General features: G+C 39.9%; 1 protein-coding gene across 2 annotated transcripts in view; it reads right to left on the minus strand.

Annotated features, from left to right (window-relative positions):
• The window catches only part of MCTP2 (multiple C2 and transmembrane domain containing 2), a 248,047-nt gene that overhangs the window by 66,487 nt on the left and 164,603 nt on the right, over nucleotides 1–16,957 (minus strand). For both annotated transcript variants that reach the window (XM_067695631.1, XM_067695625.1), the window contains 2 exons: nucleotides 15,704–15,778; nucleotides 13,282–13,401 (listed from right to left, as the gene is read on the minus strand). In XM_067695631.1, coding sequence (XP_067551732.1) covers nucleotides 13,282–13,401; nucleotides 15,704–15,778 — 195 coding nt within the window. The remainder of the gene's footprint in view (nucleotides 1–13,281; nucleotides 13,402–15,703; nucleotides 15,779–16,957) is intronic.

The following is a 16,957-nucleotide window of genomic DNA, read 5'->3' on the forward strand; positions in this document are numbered from 1 at the left end:
TGTAAACACCAGAGATGGAATGCAAAGCATTTAAAGAGCAAGTCATAATGGAGCTGTAAATAACATCTCTCCTTGCTTTCACTATTAATTCAGAGTTTATGCCTTTGACACTGGTGAGGCTACTTGATCTAGTGGTCTCAGTGGAAAGACAGATAAACTTCAACTGCAGGCAGAAGACAAAAATTGACAAGGAGCATCACCTTTCCTGACTGTTTAAATCCTTTAAGGAAGTGTCGGAGCAATTAGAGAGGGAGTGTAATCTTTGCAGAGTGCATTAACACTCATCTGACCTCCCAGACAATAGATCAGACCTCAGACACATAATGCTTCCCTAAGGCTTTTTAGCCAGTGTATTTGATCTCTTAGTCACTGCGTGTGTGTGACTATAGGTATCGTCCATGTAGAAGGCATTATTCATTAGCACTACTGTCCACTGGCTCCAACACTGGACGGCAATCAAGCAAAAAGCAGGAAAATCACCAGAATCCACGGTATTCGGTATTTCCTGTATCCACTATTTCATGTATCTTTAAGATGGGGGGTGAGGGTGAGTCCAGACTTCTGGAAAATCATCTTTCACCATTCTCTTATTATTTTTTAAAGCTACAGACTTCGCTCTGTAAAAGTGAATTAGTTACATTAATCTGAATAGGTCACTGATGAGCATCCGGTGTGTGTGGCAGGGGTGGGGCGTGGAGGGGGGAGGTGACCTCCAAAACACTGGATGCTTTTTGTCTATCAAATGAACTTTGGAATAGATTTGTTGATAAAAAGCACCATGGGTGATAAACAACACTGTGATATGCAAAAGAAGGCAAAGGGGGGAAATCAAATAAACTCCTTGCACTGCAAGCTTTTAAATCTTCATCTATCCTGCAGGTTACGCAGCAGGACACACTGGTAAGGCAATAACCTATTTCCTGATGAACACATCCTGTTCCAACTGCTAATCTCACGGTGGAGGCTTGGCCTTTACCATTCATTATAAACATTTTCAAGAACTGCTTACCACGATATATTTTTTAATGGATTAGATTTTGGTCAGTTGCTAACAGAGCACAGAATTGAATATCCTTTATGTGAAGGCAGCAAAACAGGTTTTCCGAGGGTCTGACTTGCTTTCCACTCTTCCCCCTCATGAGTAATTGGAATAGCAATTGAAACAGAATATTAGAAGGCTAGAAGGTTTCTTTTCTTTTCTCTTTTTCCCCCTCTTCTATTATAAGAAATTCTGTATTCGACGGTACAGTATACAAGACCTTATTGGTTTTGAACTTCACCATAAGACTTAGTGAAATGTTCAGGAGACAAAGACTGAATTTCACGTAATTTGCTCAAGACCATCACAGTTGTCTCTTGATGACACTCAACATCTAAAGCCTAAAGCATTTAAACCAAAATAATTACATTTTCTAGAATCAAGGCAGTTCCCCTTGAAAATGTGCACTGCAAAGGTTTTTTAAATGAGGCTACATGAAAAGACGAGAGCTGAAAATTAGCTTTATGTTTAAGCAAATCACTTTAGAGTTTGCATCTTTGAACACAAACTTAAGAAAAAATGGCAAGTGAAAACATACATTCACAATAAGCAATTTAAGAACTTTTGAACCTCAACTAGCAGGAAAGAAAGATCTACTGAATGTTTTAACTTTGCTTGAAGAAAGCCTAATATCTAAAATAAAATAATTGAAAAAGTGTTATCACATCCACTATGTAATTTCTAGTGTTTTCAAACAAACTCTTTATGTTGCCTTTTTATTGTTGGGTAAAATAAATAGCTTTCAAAGAATTTGTGATTCCTCTCAGATTAAAACTAACCTTCAACAATTAGCTAAGGAAGGAAATGTCCTTTGGAAGCAACTGATTTGATACTCTGATACACAAGCAAACACTGACACACATACACCCACACAGCACTACCCTTATACAACTTAATACTCAATAGCAAAAGATTTTATGGACCTAACTAATGGCACAGGCATCAAATTTTAGCTATATGTTAAAAAAAGTAAAATAAAAATTAAAAGAACAGGCTTAAAATGGTTATTTGTCATATAAAATCTGGACCAGCTCGGCAATAACCTAGATCTCATCTCTTGTGCATAAAGATGAAAACGCCATAAAATATCTGAGAAAATTTTTATAAAAACAGAGATTACACAACATGGAAATTTGAATTTTTTCTAATGTAATGATTTCGGCTTGTAGATGACTGTATCAAATTAAAAATAAATTACTGAAATTAAAATCCCCAAGAAACAGTGCACAGAAACTTACTTTGGGATTTTTATCATTTATGAGATTCTATCGCCACCTGCAGGACTGTCTTTAAGTAAACTCCAGCAATGGAAAGGCTATTTGCTATCCCTTCTCTTTTTTTTTTTTTTTTTTTTTTTTTTTGCGGTACGCGGGCCTCTCACTGCTGTGGCCTCTGCCGTTGCGGAGCACAGGCTCCGGATGCGCAGGCTCAGCAGCCATGGCTCACGGGCCCAGCCGCTCCGCGGCACGAACCTGTGTCCCCTGCATCGGCAGGCGGACTCTCAACCACTGCGCCACCAGGGAAGCCCTATCCCTTCTCTTTTCCCTTTTCCTTTCTCTCCTCTTCCTCCTCCTCTGCCCCCCTCCCCCTTGTATATGTTCGTGCGTGTGTGTATGCACATGCACAGAATTTCCTGGAAATCAATTATTTTTCTCTTGGAATGTGTACATTACTAAAAGCCTAAAAATCATGAAATGCAAAATAAAATGTATGGAAAGAGGTATAGGCGACTGAGGCCACAGGTGGCTAATTTTTTAACAGCTAAACACACATCACATTTTCCTATTTTGCAAAGTAGAATCTGGAGCACAAATTAGCCTATAGAAATTTCCTTACCAGAAATGTGAGGACTTCAACGGTTTCCAAGGAAAGCCACTTTTGCTACGGAATAATTGACAATAAAGTTTATAATTGCATGTACCTGGCTTATACCAGAGCAGAAGAAATGTTGCTATTGGCAAATTCATGCTTAGTATTCTGTTGCTCTTTAAACAAAAGATAAAATTTGAGACAGTATTTCACTAAAAGTGTTATTGTAGCCCAATAAAGTAAGAACAAGTTGAACAGCAGAAGTCAAAACTTAAACACCCAGAACATGCAAGCAGATTATCATCATCATCCTCACGTCATCATCTTTAGCGGCAGCAGCACTACCCCTCAAGTCTTAATGAGGAAGATTCATCTGCTGTAAGAAAAGCCCACATGAAGTAGCAGATATTACAGATATTTGTTCCTCCAGGGCATATTACCCCTCTGAGTAGCAGCTCTCCAGACTTATAAAATATTTTCCAAATGTAAGACTTGCAGAAAAGTATGTTTTAAAAAAATTTTTTAATAACCCAATCTGTGGACACTGTTTAAATACAGCTCATACTCATGAACTAAAACCATAATTGCAAAATTTATGACCACAAAAGCCACACACTGTAAAAATGGTATAAGGACTGAAAATCCTCTGTTCTAACAGGCCAGGAGAAAAATCACTTTCCCGAAGCCTTCAGTTTCTTCCCCCATGAATGAACGTAAAGACCCTCTGACTTAACATTCTATAGCTCCATGCTTTTCCAGACTTAAAATCGTAGCCATGGAGGTCTCAACACCAATTGAGCTAGTAAGTATATTTCTTTCTTTTTATTTTTCCCTGACAAAGTGAAGTATCCCTGGCAACGAGTGGAAACAAAAAAAAATTTTAAAGCTAGGCCAGATATAGAAAAGTCATTTTAAAGGGCTAAAAAACATGGATTTGGGTTATCAGAAAATCCCAGGGAGACTAAAACAGTCTGTAAACACTGTACAGGAACATCGTTTAAATGATGACATAATGAATTGGCTGTTTGATTTAATTGTCTTCCTATCTTTTTAAATAAAATTGGGAGCTACAGTATCAGTCCAATGAAAACTACCCCCTCCAAATTAGCGCTGTTATTTCAAAAACCAATGATACAACTCCAAGCTCGGCAGAGAGGTAGCAAAACACAACTTCCTGAATTATAAATCAAATGGCAAAAGTAAGACACAGTATAGTAAACCCTAACCAGACCACAAAGAAGGTTTCTCTCCATAAACATCAGATCAGGCAGCTAGAATGATTACCAGGCTCTCTTGTAACTGTCATCTGTGGTGGGTCTAATTACAGGCTGTCCGGCAAGCATGCCCGCATCACACAGCAATAAAAGGGCCAGCGGCTTGCCAAGCCCAGTCAGACAACGGAGAGCACGCGCCACCTGATGGGGAGCCCCAAAGATCAGCCAGAGAGACTAATAAAGATGACAGCTTCCAAACAAATGACAAAGCTCGGACCACCAAAAAGGCAATATCAAATTAGCCCGAAATGTAAGTGCTGAGCATGGTTCTTCAACAGATCAAAACTGAAGCAGGAAATGGGTCCTGACTGTTTTCAGACACACCAGCACTCTATTCCTCCCTTCCAACCCTCTCTCTTTTATTTCTAAATCTTCTTTTCCATTTTTGCATCAGACAAAATGTTTGCACATCCAGGTGTCATATATAGCAACAGATGAAGTGGGGGGGAAAGCACTCAGCTCTGTAAGAATCAAAAATAAATCCCTCCAGATTCAAGGGCTGTTGATCTGGGTTAGAGATTTGCCAACCCCTCTCCTCCAAGTTTGCTTACTGTTGACTGTCTTTTGGACATTTTGCTGCAAATTAGCACCATTACCACCCCACCCCACCCCCGCCACCATGGGCAGGGTCGAGAAAAAGGTGGGAAAATGCACATCAGAAAAGATTATGATTAAGTTGTTCAGCTGTCTTTGAATTTTACCCTCTGGTGGGGTCATAGATTGCTATGGTCAGAGCAGTAGTTGGAATACAAACAAACAGTATCTGGTAATAGATGGTCTGCATGAGTTCCAGTATTCTTCTAAGAAGCACTGATTAGATATCTGCAACGTACTCAGCACCATCATAAGCGGTAAGGACGTACACACAGATAAAAGACTGGTCTCTGTCATTCAATCTGTAGCTCACAGTGCCTTAACATAATCCTTCAATCATACGGCTACGTTACACTGAATGATTTTTTTAGCATATGACATTAACCTGAAATATTAAAATAAAATCCCTCCTATTTTGATATAAAGAACTTAATTTATTAGGTCAAACATGAAAAGTACTATCACAGCCTTAAAGGTAGAGTCACATAATTTGGAATTTGGTGGTTCCATGCACATTAATCAGCCCTAGAGATAGTTGACCCTTGTACATTAATTACATGACACAGAATACAATTGTCTGCATTTCTACCCCATTCTCGAACAGGTCCTCCACATCCTTTGCAATGAAACAGCAACTCTGTGTGTGTGTGTCTGTGTGGGTACCTGTACCCACTTCAGTGAAGCTTTCAGCAACTGTGTGTGTGTGTGTTTGTGTGTGTACCTGTACCCACTTCGGCGAAGCTTTTCTCTGAGTTAGGAGAGCAACACCCTAACCTCCCAATAGTTATATCAGCTAATAATTCCTACCCACATTTGTAGCTCACTTTATATGTTTAAAATAGTTCCATGCTTATTATTTAATTTGCTCTCCAAAGGGCAAACTTAATTTTTCTTATGGTGTGCTTTATTAAGTAAAAGTGTACTGCTTTGGTTTCAAATATAAGAGGAGGACAGTGGAGGGAAGCTGGGGGAGAGAAAGAAAGGGTGCAGCAAAGGAGGTGGAGAGGGATACTGGGGAGAGGCTGGGAGGCTGGCGGATGGGGTGAGAAGGGAGAGAGAGGGAGAGATGAAGGGGGGAAGAGAAGAAAAGAGGGGAGGACGACAGACGGTCGGATGACTTACTATGATCATTTCATCTCTGTATCTCAATATCTAGCAGTGTATGAGACACTGGACAAACAATGATTGTGGAAAGGGAGGGACGGAGGGAGGAAGAGGGGCAAGCTTGAAGGAGGCAGTGAAGCACTGGTTTGGTCAAGGAGGAACATGATCACTGAAGTCTTTTCTTCATCTAAGATTTAAGCTCCTAAATTCAGGATCAAGTTCAAATTAACAGTAGGGTATCTCTGGACAGCAGAGAGAACTAGACTGAGTTCTCTGGAATCTGTAAAGGACAATGGCTCCTAACCAGAAAATTCACAGAAGGCAAAAAATGTGTACTTGCAAGTACATCTCAATAGAAAGCTTAGGAAAGGCAGCAGGTAGAGACAGAGAGTCTCCATACAGGGCCTGGACCTATCAGAACCATTCACTTATTACCCAGCAGGGCCGTGTGAAGACTGACAACATATGCTATTCTGGGATTTTAAAACATGAAGATCTAATGCTTACTATTCAAAATTGGCATGCTCCAAAATACCAGCTGATTTCATTCAGTATAGCTAGGATTCTGCCTGGAAATGCAATTCAATTATAAAGTTGAAAATATAAACATGAAATATACTAAAATAGCTAAGAGTGTCCTTTTAAATTTTCAATAGATAATCTTTTAATGCAATTACTGTAATTTTATTAAATGGCATAATTAGTTAATGCCTGAGAAGTTGTCAATAGAAGGTGCAATTATGTTGTAAAAAATTATAATCACAATGTGCAATAATGGATTGTTCTTATGGAAAAAAATACTGAAAAAGAACTTTAAGGTATTTTTAAAAGTATGTTAGGTAGTCCACTGTGAAAAGGAAGATTTTGGAAATCATTGTACAAATGTTAAATAAAACAAATAATAAACTGGCAAATATTTTAAGCATTTAATGTAATATATTTATACATTTTTGCATGTAAGTATATATACGTAACATTTAAGATGCCTAAAAAATTTTCTCCAGACAAAATGGTGACTGTAACTGTGGATTTTTTTTCAGTTTAACTGTTAATCTTTAAGCAGCAACCGCACAAACACCCACCAAACAGGCAGTGATGCCTGCTGTGCACATCCGATTGTGACTTCTGGTGGATGTGGAAACAGCCACCAAAAGTTGAATCAAATGCAGTGCATCTAGTTGTGAATAAACTGGTGATAGAATTTTTTTTTAAAAAAATAAAAATTTTTTAGACCCAGTTAACACATAAATATCTAAAGCATCAAAAAGACAACTGACCAGCACTATTTAAATCGTCCAATCTGAAAACAAAACGTCCAGTGTAATTGTCATCTGTACCAAAGTAAGTTCAATCTGAATGTCCTGTGGGCCACAGAAGGGATTATAAACAGGGACACTCCACAACGTCTCATGAAATTTTTATCAAATCTTTCTTAGGAAACTTTCAGCAGCGAAACTTTTTGCTTCCCAAATGCCCTCTGCTTCTCAGTGTTTTGTGTGTGAGTGTGTGTACGCACATATGTGTGTGATGGAAGGGTTCGTTCTGTTACAGTTGTTATTGTTTTTAAGTTCAATGTGAAATCATTTCACACTTCTCAAAATTCTAGGGTCCCTAAAAGCTAAGAATTCTATATATGTTAAATAGGGGCTATCACTAAGAAAGTGGAGAATTGTATTTTAACCCTATTGGGGAGCGGGACAGTTGATTGATGCTTTAAATTATGTATCATATTGCAGGCCCTGTCAACTCTGAAGAATTAATTCTTCATTTTCTTACAATCCAAAAATGCAGGGAAAAAAGTCACAGATGTTAAAAGCATAGCTTTATGAAAATACCCATTGATATATGGTAGACTTAGATTGCTTTTTAACATCAAAGGTCCCAGTAAAATTTTAATAAATAAGGAATCCATCAATGCCCCCATAGACTCCTCTCCCTCAATGCAAGAGGCGAGGGCCTTAAAGAGTGGTGGAAAACCAAACTACATAAATGCAATCCTTTTTGGCAGCATTGGGAGACCTTTGCTATTAAAATAATTTTCTGATGATGCCAACTGTCAAGTAAATGATTCCTGCCATATGAAAAAATTTATGCCATAATATAACCTTAGGTCTTTTTATAGACAATATTTGGGGCTTGTATATAAAGTACAATTACCCAAGAGAAAAACAAATCAAAAAGACTCATACAGATGATTGCTTCTACAATACAAATACCACAATGCAAAATTATCTTTTGAAAACAAACTCAATTCCTCTTAACTATCATCAAATAACGTATTTGCACTAGACATGGGAATATATCATACAATAGAGCACCCTTCCCACAGTAGAAATATGAGCCAATTTCTCTGAAAGCCACTGTTTTAAGATATTTTGTAGTAATTTACTAATGTAGATAGTTACTCATCTCCACTACTAGCCCTTATTCTGAACAACCTGGAACTCTTGAAGATCTGAAAACTACAGATTCCTTCCATGGCTCCTTCCTTTAGTTGTTTTCACTCTTCACTCTCCCCTTGAAAGCCCTTCAACATCATCTAAGAGCTTCCTCCAAAAGCGGGAAAAGATAACTCAGACCTCAATTTAGGGCTTAGCCTAGAACCAAGCACTGAGGTTTTCCAGACCATCAAGCTGAATTCCACGGATGTCATAAGCATGAGATTCCCACGGTCTGGGCTGTTCCCCAAAGATGCCAGAGACATTTCTACCTTTCACTTCTTTAATTTTACTCCATCTCTTGTGAATATAATGACTATGTCTGAGAATTATTCTTACCCATATAATAAGGACTTCTTTCTCCCAAAGCATCTTGGAATAGGCTTAACTTCCATTTATAACACCTAGATATTATACATGTCTGAAATGACTCATATGGTTGTCCCTAGAGCCATTATATCTATCTAAATACAAGGATCGTGATCACTGAATCCTGGGCGTCAATGACAGGCAGTGTAGCCCAGTGTTTACATGCATGGACTCTAAATCCTGATGGTCTGGGTTTAAATCTCAGCTCTGTCTCTTAAAAGCATATGAGCTCTGACACTTTAACCTTTATTTAACTTCTATGGGCTTATTTTTCTTATGTGTAAAAAGAAGGAAATACTGATCCTGGCATCTACATCAGCAGCTTGTTATGAGAATTAAGTGAATTAACACTTATAACATGCTTTAGGACAGTACCTGACACATAGTAATCACTGAAACAACAAAAGCCATTAATTATCCCTAGAGTTCAAAGCCTGTGACTGGGAATGACCACGGACATGTATACAAAATACCACGTATATTTACAAATCCATTCATAGGGAAATATACAGATGTGCTTCTTCTAGGCATGATGTTTCAGTTATAGGCCTCTGTCCATAAGTTGATATCTTATATTCATTTATCTTTCAATTGGAAAAACTGAGAATGTGAACTTTTGAGTGAAAAACAATTATCTTTAGCTTAAAGCAAGTAAAGCTCGGAAAACACACTAAAAAAAATCTAGAAAACTTAGAGGAAGGAGAAAGACTCAAAAGAGGTAATGACACGGGGAGGGGGAAGGGTAAGCTGTGACGAAGTGAGAGAGTGGCATGGACATATATACACTACCAAATGTAAAATAGATAGCTAGTGGGAAGCAGCCACATAGCACAGGGAGATCAGCTGGGTGCTTTGTGACCACCTAGAGGGGTGGGATATGGAGGGTTGGGAGGGAGACGTAAGAGGGAGGAGATATGGGGACATATGTATATGTATAGCTGATTCCCTTTGTTATAAAGCAGAAACTAACACACCACGTAAAGCAATTATACTCCAATAAAGACGTTAAAAAAAATTAAGCCTATAGAAGTATGATTTGGAATCTGACTACTCTAAACAAGTCCACATTCAGTGACCTACTGTACAGCACAGGGAATTATATTCAATACCTTGTAATAACCTATAATAGAAAAGAATCTGAAAAAGAATAGACATATATATATATATATATATATATGTATAACTGAATCACTTGGTTGTACACCTGAAACTAACACAACATTGTAAATCAACTATACTTCAATAATAGTCCACTTTTAATTTCTTACAATAACAATGAATTAAACAGTATATAGTAACAGTCATGTGGCAGGTGTCAGGAAATGGAAGATAACTTTCTTCTCTTAGTATTGGGAGAACCACCACCCACCTTAAGTGGAGAGGGGATTAATCCTCTGGTGGGAGAGGTTAATGCTTAGACAGTCTAGCAAGATAAATTTTCTCATGTTTGTTCATCCACTTCTGACCGGACACCACAGGACCTAGATCTTAACAGGATGCTTTCCTTTAACTCCTGCTTTCAACAAGATACGATATATTCATACATACATCCACAGGATCCCTTAGAAAATGTATGGCTTGCTTTCATAAAGTCTTAAGATTAACAACCAGAATATACTAAACATGATCCTATAACATTCCTGCTTTGTATCAACTGAAAATAGAAACATGAACATGATGTTAGTAAAGCAATTTCATGTTACCTGACAAAACAGAAGTGAAAAATTCCTATGTTTCTGCCCTTAGCTTGTGGTGCTGTACCTCTAGGGGAAGGAAAAGCCCCAATGGAGACGGGTTTAGCCAAAACGGTTCTTTTCACACCTGTGCAGTGAACCCTCAAAGAGCACTGATCCTAATTTCTAACAGAGAAAGGCCTTCACATGCAGTCCTATTGTTTAATAAATTCTTGGCTTAAGACCTTGCTTCAGACCAGCACGAAATTGCTCTGCCCCTGAAATGCCAAGGCAAGTGGACGAAGCATGAACAAAGTACCACATGGATGGATAAAGACCCGGAGCAGCATTCTGTCCTCAGTAGATCATAGGAGAACATCAGTGTGTACTGTACCACCAAGACAAGCACAGTGTTCTCAGTAGTGGAGTGAGGGAGCGAAGCCAGGCTTCAGCAACACAGTCTCCCCATTCCTCCCTCTCTGGCCCAGGTCACCCGAGGATCCAACATTCTTCAGAAAGACAACCCTGAACAGAGTCCTACAGAGTCAGGGGCACAGCCAGTGGCAGCCCACAGGCCTGGAATCACCCATCAGCACTCCACAAGCAGCTAGTGTTAAGTCTGTAAGCAAGAGCCATGAAAGCAAAAATGTTTTCTGAAAAATATGAAGGCTTGGCTACCCCTGATCTTATTAAAGAAAATAAGGGAGGCTACAATGAATTTTTTATTTTATCCTAGAATGTATTTTTCTTTATATGTTCTCGCTTTAAGAGCAGAAATAGTTTTGGAGTGACCATCACGATGGTAGCAACAAAAACATTCTCTAATGAAATTACACATCATCAGCTTAGGGAGGGGAGATACCTACGTCTCTACATCTGCAGTATCTCTGAGATCCACCATGGCTGGTCAAAGTAAATGTGAGATAAACATTCAAAAGTAGAGTTTCAAATGAAAACAGAAAACTAAGTGTATCTGAATGAAGCTGTCTTTATTTCAGTACCTTCAGGACAACCTAGAGAGAGAAAGAACGGATGCACAGGTGTCCCCCATCCACACCTGCAGTGGGGCCTCCCACCATCTCATAAACTCAGGTACCCTTGCAAAATTACATTGTGGCAAACCAGCAAGAAGAGCACTCCTCTATCTTTCGTTCCTTGGGCCTCAGGGATTTTAAAGGAGGATGTGCTAGCCTGCCTCTGGCAGCCAGCCTGGCAGAGGGCTGTGCGGTGCGGTGTCAGCAAGGAGGGTCCACTCAGGTCCCAGGCCATGCAGAAGTGGCCCCAATGCCAAGGCTCCCTTCCCGTTTAGAAGCCCCCTCTATGAAACAACTTATTTCTATTCATTGTTGTAATCTTTCTTCAGATCAGGCTGACAGCCCATTAATCATTTCTGTCATCCCCCTACATAATCCAGTGCAACAGATCTCTGTTTTTCTAAAAATCTCAGTGCCAGAAACTAAGCTCGAGAAAGAGGAAATCCTTCTTCCTCCAAGGGACTGGCCGGGGTGCTGACTGGAAGAAGCCACCAATCATGTTGACTTGCCTCGTTTGCCCAGAATCACACAGAACATTCCCTGGAAAGTTTGTAGAGAGGATTCAGGTGGGAAACAGAGGCAGGGAGGCTGAAGAGGAACCCAGCACACGAAGCCCCCAGCTGAGGAGAATGTGAGAAAGGGAAGCGGATAAATCAGTGCCAAGTCAAAGGCAGATAGGGATTAATAAAATCCTTCTTAATTTTGTTATCAAGCCCAATTGTTCTAACAACTTTAAAACAAACAAAAAGTATATTAAACGCCAAGGCTGCAGCCATCACAGGGCTTCTACCTCCTGAACCAATGAAAAACTAACATTAACTAAAGATAAAACAAAGTGCTAAAATGGCTAAGAAAAAAGCCTCTTATGGAGCCAGTATACAGCTTGCATTAAAGGTGGGAGTGACCTCCAACCCACTGACCTCTGGGACTGATTTTTTTTTTTTTAATGTGGATAAGCCTGGTGGGTAAGAGAGAGCATGGATGATAGAAACCAGAAGACAAAAGAGCCGTGATCATGACTCAACCACTCACACATCGTATTAGGTCCTACTGTGATCTTTGCACCGTGCAGAAGTTAATGGCATAATACAAAAGGCACAAGATTAGCAGTCGAGCAAATTGGTTTCTCCTCCCATGCCTGACGCTACCAATCTGATCAATGACAAGTGCCTTTATAGAGGAGGGAGGATGCCCAGAGATGTAAAGTGAGGACATTATACTAACTTTCGAGTCCTTACAAGATTCTTGGACTCTCTGGTTGACCTAGGTGGTTTTAAGATCTCATGCAGTTCTGAGATTCCGTGATTTTATTATGCTCATAAGGAAAGGCCAACTCTTATTATAAGAATGTATTTCACAGACAGTGGTTCTCCTTTGTGGTGTTGAGTCAACTTGTAATGTGTAGTAATCAGTTACGTCTCAAGAGGTTTGATCTGAATAAATGTTTTTTTTTTACCAAAGTTTGCCAATGATTTACTTAAAACATAAATTAGAGCGATTTAGTCTTCATTTAGTTATGTGATTTTTCAACTGCCATTTTTCAGAAAACACTGGCCCTCATGAGTACAGAAGGAGACAAACACATTGTGGGTACTATACGAATGGTTTATAATAACCACCACAAAAACATTTAAAAATGCATAGAACGCTGGCTCTCTTTACCTTATCAAGAGATAGTATATAAGTATGATTTGGGTAATTTAAGGGATTTCCAAGGGTAAATCCGACAAGTATGGTCTTGGAAAGACACCTCCTACATAATCTCCTATGTCATAATATATTTTAGAAAGATGAATGACTATCCTTTTTTTAAAGTTTCCTTACCAGTGTAAACTTCAGCTATGTTGAATGTGCCTCATTCTGCTTCACGTAAGTAAAATAAAACCCATCTGCATTTGGACTTGGGGCTCAGAAGCAAGTAAGTTGAACATAAAAAAGGAAGCTTACCACGAATGCTACTGTACTTCTCAATGTGGATTCCCACCGGAAGCAGCTTGTAAGGAACTGTACTGTATTCCAGACTGTCATGGTGAGTCTTTTCACTCGGTCTACATCTCTTGATAAGATCTGATTAAAAAAATGGAAAACAGAGAACTAGGTTTAAACACTCCAAATATTCTCTTTAGATCAGACAGCTTGGTCATTTAAATTATATTCTGTATAACTGCCAATGAACAAAACAGTAAAAATGAAGAGTCCTAATACTTTCTCTAAAGTTCATTTTTAAACTATGATCATCCTGGGAGGAAAAGAAAATCCAATGCATTTTATAGCTCCTTTGAAGGAGAATAGGCTGTTTCAATAATGTTCAGCACAAAACTGAGCTGGTAAAAAATACAGCAGTCAGGGGACTTCCCTGATGGCGCAGTGGTTAAGAATCCACCTGTCAATGCAGGGAACACGGGTTCGATCCATGGTCTGGGAAGATCCCCCATGCCGTGGAACAACTAAGCCCATGCACCACAACTACTGAGCCTGTGCTCTAGAGTCTGCGAGCCACAACTACTGAGCCCACGCGCCACAACTACAAAAGCCTGAGCATCCTAGAGTCCACGCGCCACAACTACTGAGCCTGCGTGCTGCAACTACTGAAGCCCGTGCACCTAGAGCCCGTGCTCCGCGACAAGAGAAGCCACCAGTGAGAAGCCCGCCCACCGCAACGCAGAGTAGCCCCCACTCGCCTCAACTAGAGGAAGCCCACACACAGCAACAAAGACCCAACGCAGCCAAAAAAAACAAACAAAAAAAAAAACCCAGCAGTCAGGCATGTGAAATGTGTGTGTGTGTGTGTGTTTGAGAGAGACAGAATGGAATGAGGGACTATGTTGCTTAGTTTGGAAGGAAATGGGTAGATTTACAGTAGAAATGTACATGTACTCTAGCTCATCTAATCCAGAATAAAAAGTCTATTCTATAGGAAAGTAAAGCTCTGGAAAGGAAATCCGGCTCTCCTACCTCTTTGCTGTGTGACCTTGGGCCAGTTTCTTAACCTCTCTCTTATTCAATGGGGTTGACAGGAGTGCTAACCTTGTAGGTTGTGAAGAGAATTAAAGGGCTTAGAAGAGAGCCTGGCACATACTAAGTGATTTTAAGTATTTGTGTCATGAGCACAAGTTTCAACTTTATAAAAATCTGGGGACACTTAGTGCTGAGAGGAACTTGGGGAGAAACCTAACATACCCCAGGGTCTCAGCCCCAAAACTCCCGGTGCTCTCAGAGCCCAAAGCCACCCAACGCGGAGGTCCTGTTTGGCAAAGGAAATGTCTTTTCTCCCAGTTGTAGGTAGATTCATTTCAATTTGTTTGCAAAGCAGCTGTGCCACCTACCTCAACTCAGGTTTTAACTTTCAAGTAAACAGAGCAAAAGGCAATAATAACAACAATAATAAAGCCATTTACTCAGATTACACAAAATAAATATTACACTCAATGTTACGCAGACCAAAACAAAACATTTGGACGTCCCCTTCAGAAGAGGTTTAAGGCCTTTCCCGAGTGTGTCCAGAAGTTCATGGGAAACCAAAGGATGATAAGATGCCTTTATATTTAACTTGCTTTCTGTAATCCACAGCTGCTCACCCCACAGGAAGTGGTGGAAGTAATAAACACTTTAAAAAGGGGACACTTTGTTCTTTGCTACACAACTGAAGAGGGACAGTAAGTACAGAGTGAAATCCTGAACTGTGTCTGAATAGGACAGGGAGGGGCTCTGAAAAGAACTGTAAAGGTCATGTTAAAAAAAAATAAAATGTGAAACTTCCTCTACTTGGCCCTGATCTTCACTTTTTGTTGAACTGATGAGAGAGGCGTTAAGGGCAACAGGCAGAGGGAGTGAGAGTTAATAGGAGGTAAAATGCCAACACAATCCAAATTTAGGCAAAAAAAAGTGGTAGGGGCAGGTATCAGTGAATCTGAGGCTGGACATCTTGAAAGATCAACTGGGTTAATTCCATGATGAACTCCACTGGCAGAATGCCTCCCTGAAATGTTGAAAGATGGAGACTAAAATGGCTGTGATTAAAGGAGGGTAGGAGGGGCAAGTAAGTTCAAGAGAAGGTTTATGGCTTGATGCTCAGAATTTTTGTTTACAAAATGGTTCAGGGGATGAATAGAGGGCTGACACCCTCTGCAGCATCCAATAGATATGTTCTGAGTCTTTCCCTTCTTACTGAGCCCAACTGAACTCCTTGTCTAGGGAGAGAAGGAGAGATAGAGGAAGGAGTGGAGAGATGGGGAGACAAGCGGGGAGAGGGAGGAGGGAGAGAGGAAAACAGAGAAGGAGGGTGAGATGCAACCAAGTCATGACCAGTAAGTACTCCGGGTGCTGGGTGCCGACTGTACCAACAAGCCAGTTTACTGCACTGACCTACCTTTTTGGACAGCTTGCGGCTATCTTCAACAAAGCGCTTTTCTCTGGGAGTAAAGGTCCGAATACTTGCTTTGATCTAGAAAGACACCAGTGTTAAAAGGGGCAGCATTGAGATGGACTTCACTCTCTTCTTTTTCTAATGACTGAGAAGTTCTGGAAACCAATACCTTCTGACCCTAAGGGCACGGGGTTAGGGGTTTGGGGGGTGGCAGAGACATGGTGGGTACCCGGAGCTCTGCATGGGTCTCCGGAGTCTCATTTCATGAGCATCACTCGGGTAGGTCAGACTGGAGATTCCAGAGTGTTGTTTCCACGTTGCAAATCAAAGAGATATTTTAAACCACTGCAGAGATGGGGTTCATGAAGTCCTCAAACCAAAGTCTCTAAAAAAGTAAAACTTCCTTTCACATCAAAGTTTTGAACTACTCTACTCTTTGCCAGTAATACCTTGCATGTGAAAATCAGTTTCCGGCTTATAAAAACATTTCTTCCAAAGAGAATCTCATTTCCTCTCAATGATCCAGAAAAATAAGTAAATGAGTCATTTTAGCCCAGCTTTTAGGGAATAAACTGAGGGTCAGAGAGATTTCATGGTTTATCCAAATCACTAAACTGAGGAAAACCTGAAAGAACAAAATTCAAGTCCTTCTCCTCTACATCAGATGGACAACTAGAACATTACTTAACAGTTTTAATTTAAGGCTGTTTTTCCCCCTAAAACTCAAGTTTTATCTGTGTGCATGGTCTATATACAATTACCTGCCAGAAGAAAAGAGGAGATGAAGGGTGATCTGTGTGCAACACATACATATGATCTCCTGAAGGGAAAGGTTAAGAAATGGGGAAAAAGAGGAAGTAACAACAGACCCCATACTGGAGGCTGTGCCCAGAGTTCTAACATTCCCAGGAATAAAATATAAAACTTCCCTGCCATTGATTTTATGAATAATCTCTTAAAGATAGCAAACAATCAGCAATGCAGCATCGGGATAATTGAGAAGTCAGAAAGATCTGGATCTGGATCCCGACTCACTCATTTATCAGCAAATCAGCTCCCCTGTTTAATTCCATTTGCTCGTCATAAGATGGCATTCATGATAGCTAGGGACCAGGCTTATTGCGGGGATGAAATGAAATAGTATCAGAGCCTGGCCCATCGTAGATGGCCAATAAATGGCAGCCGTTCTTCTAATTATTGTAAAAGCACCATTATGCTACATTCATTTACCCCACTAACTGGATTAACTGTGCTCTC

Source organism: Pseudorca crassidens, chromosome 1 (genome assembly GCF_039906515.1).
Source record: "Pseudorca crassidens isolate mPseCra1 chromosome 1, mPseCra1.hap1, whole genome shotgun sequence".
Taxonomy (NCBI): Eukaryota; Metazoa; Chordata; class Mammalia; order Artiodactyla; family Delphinidae; genus Pseudorca; species Pseudorca crassidens.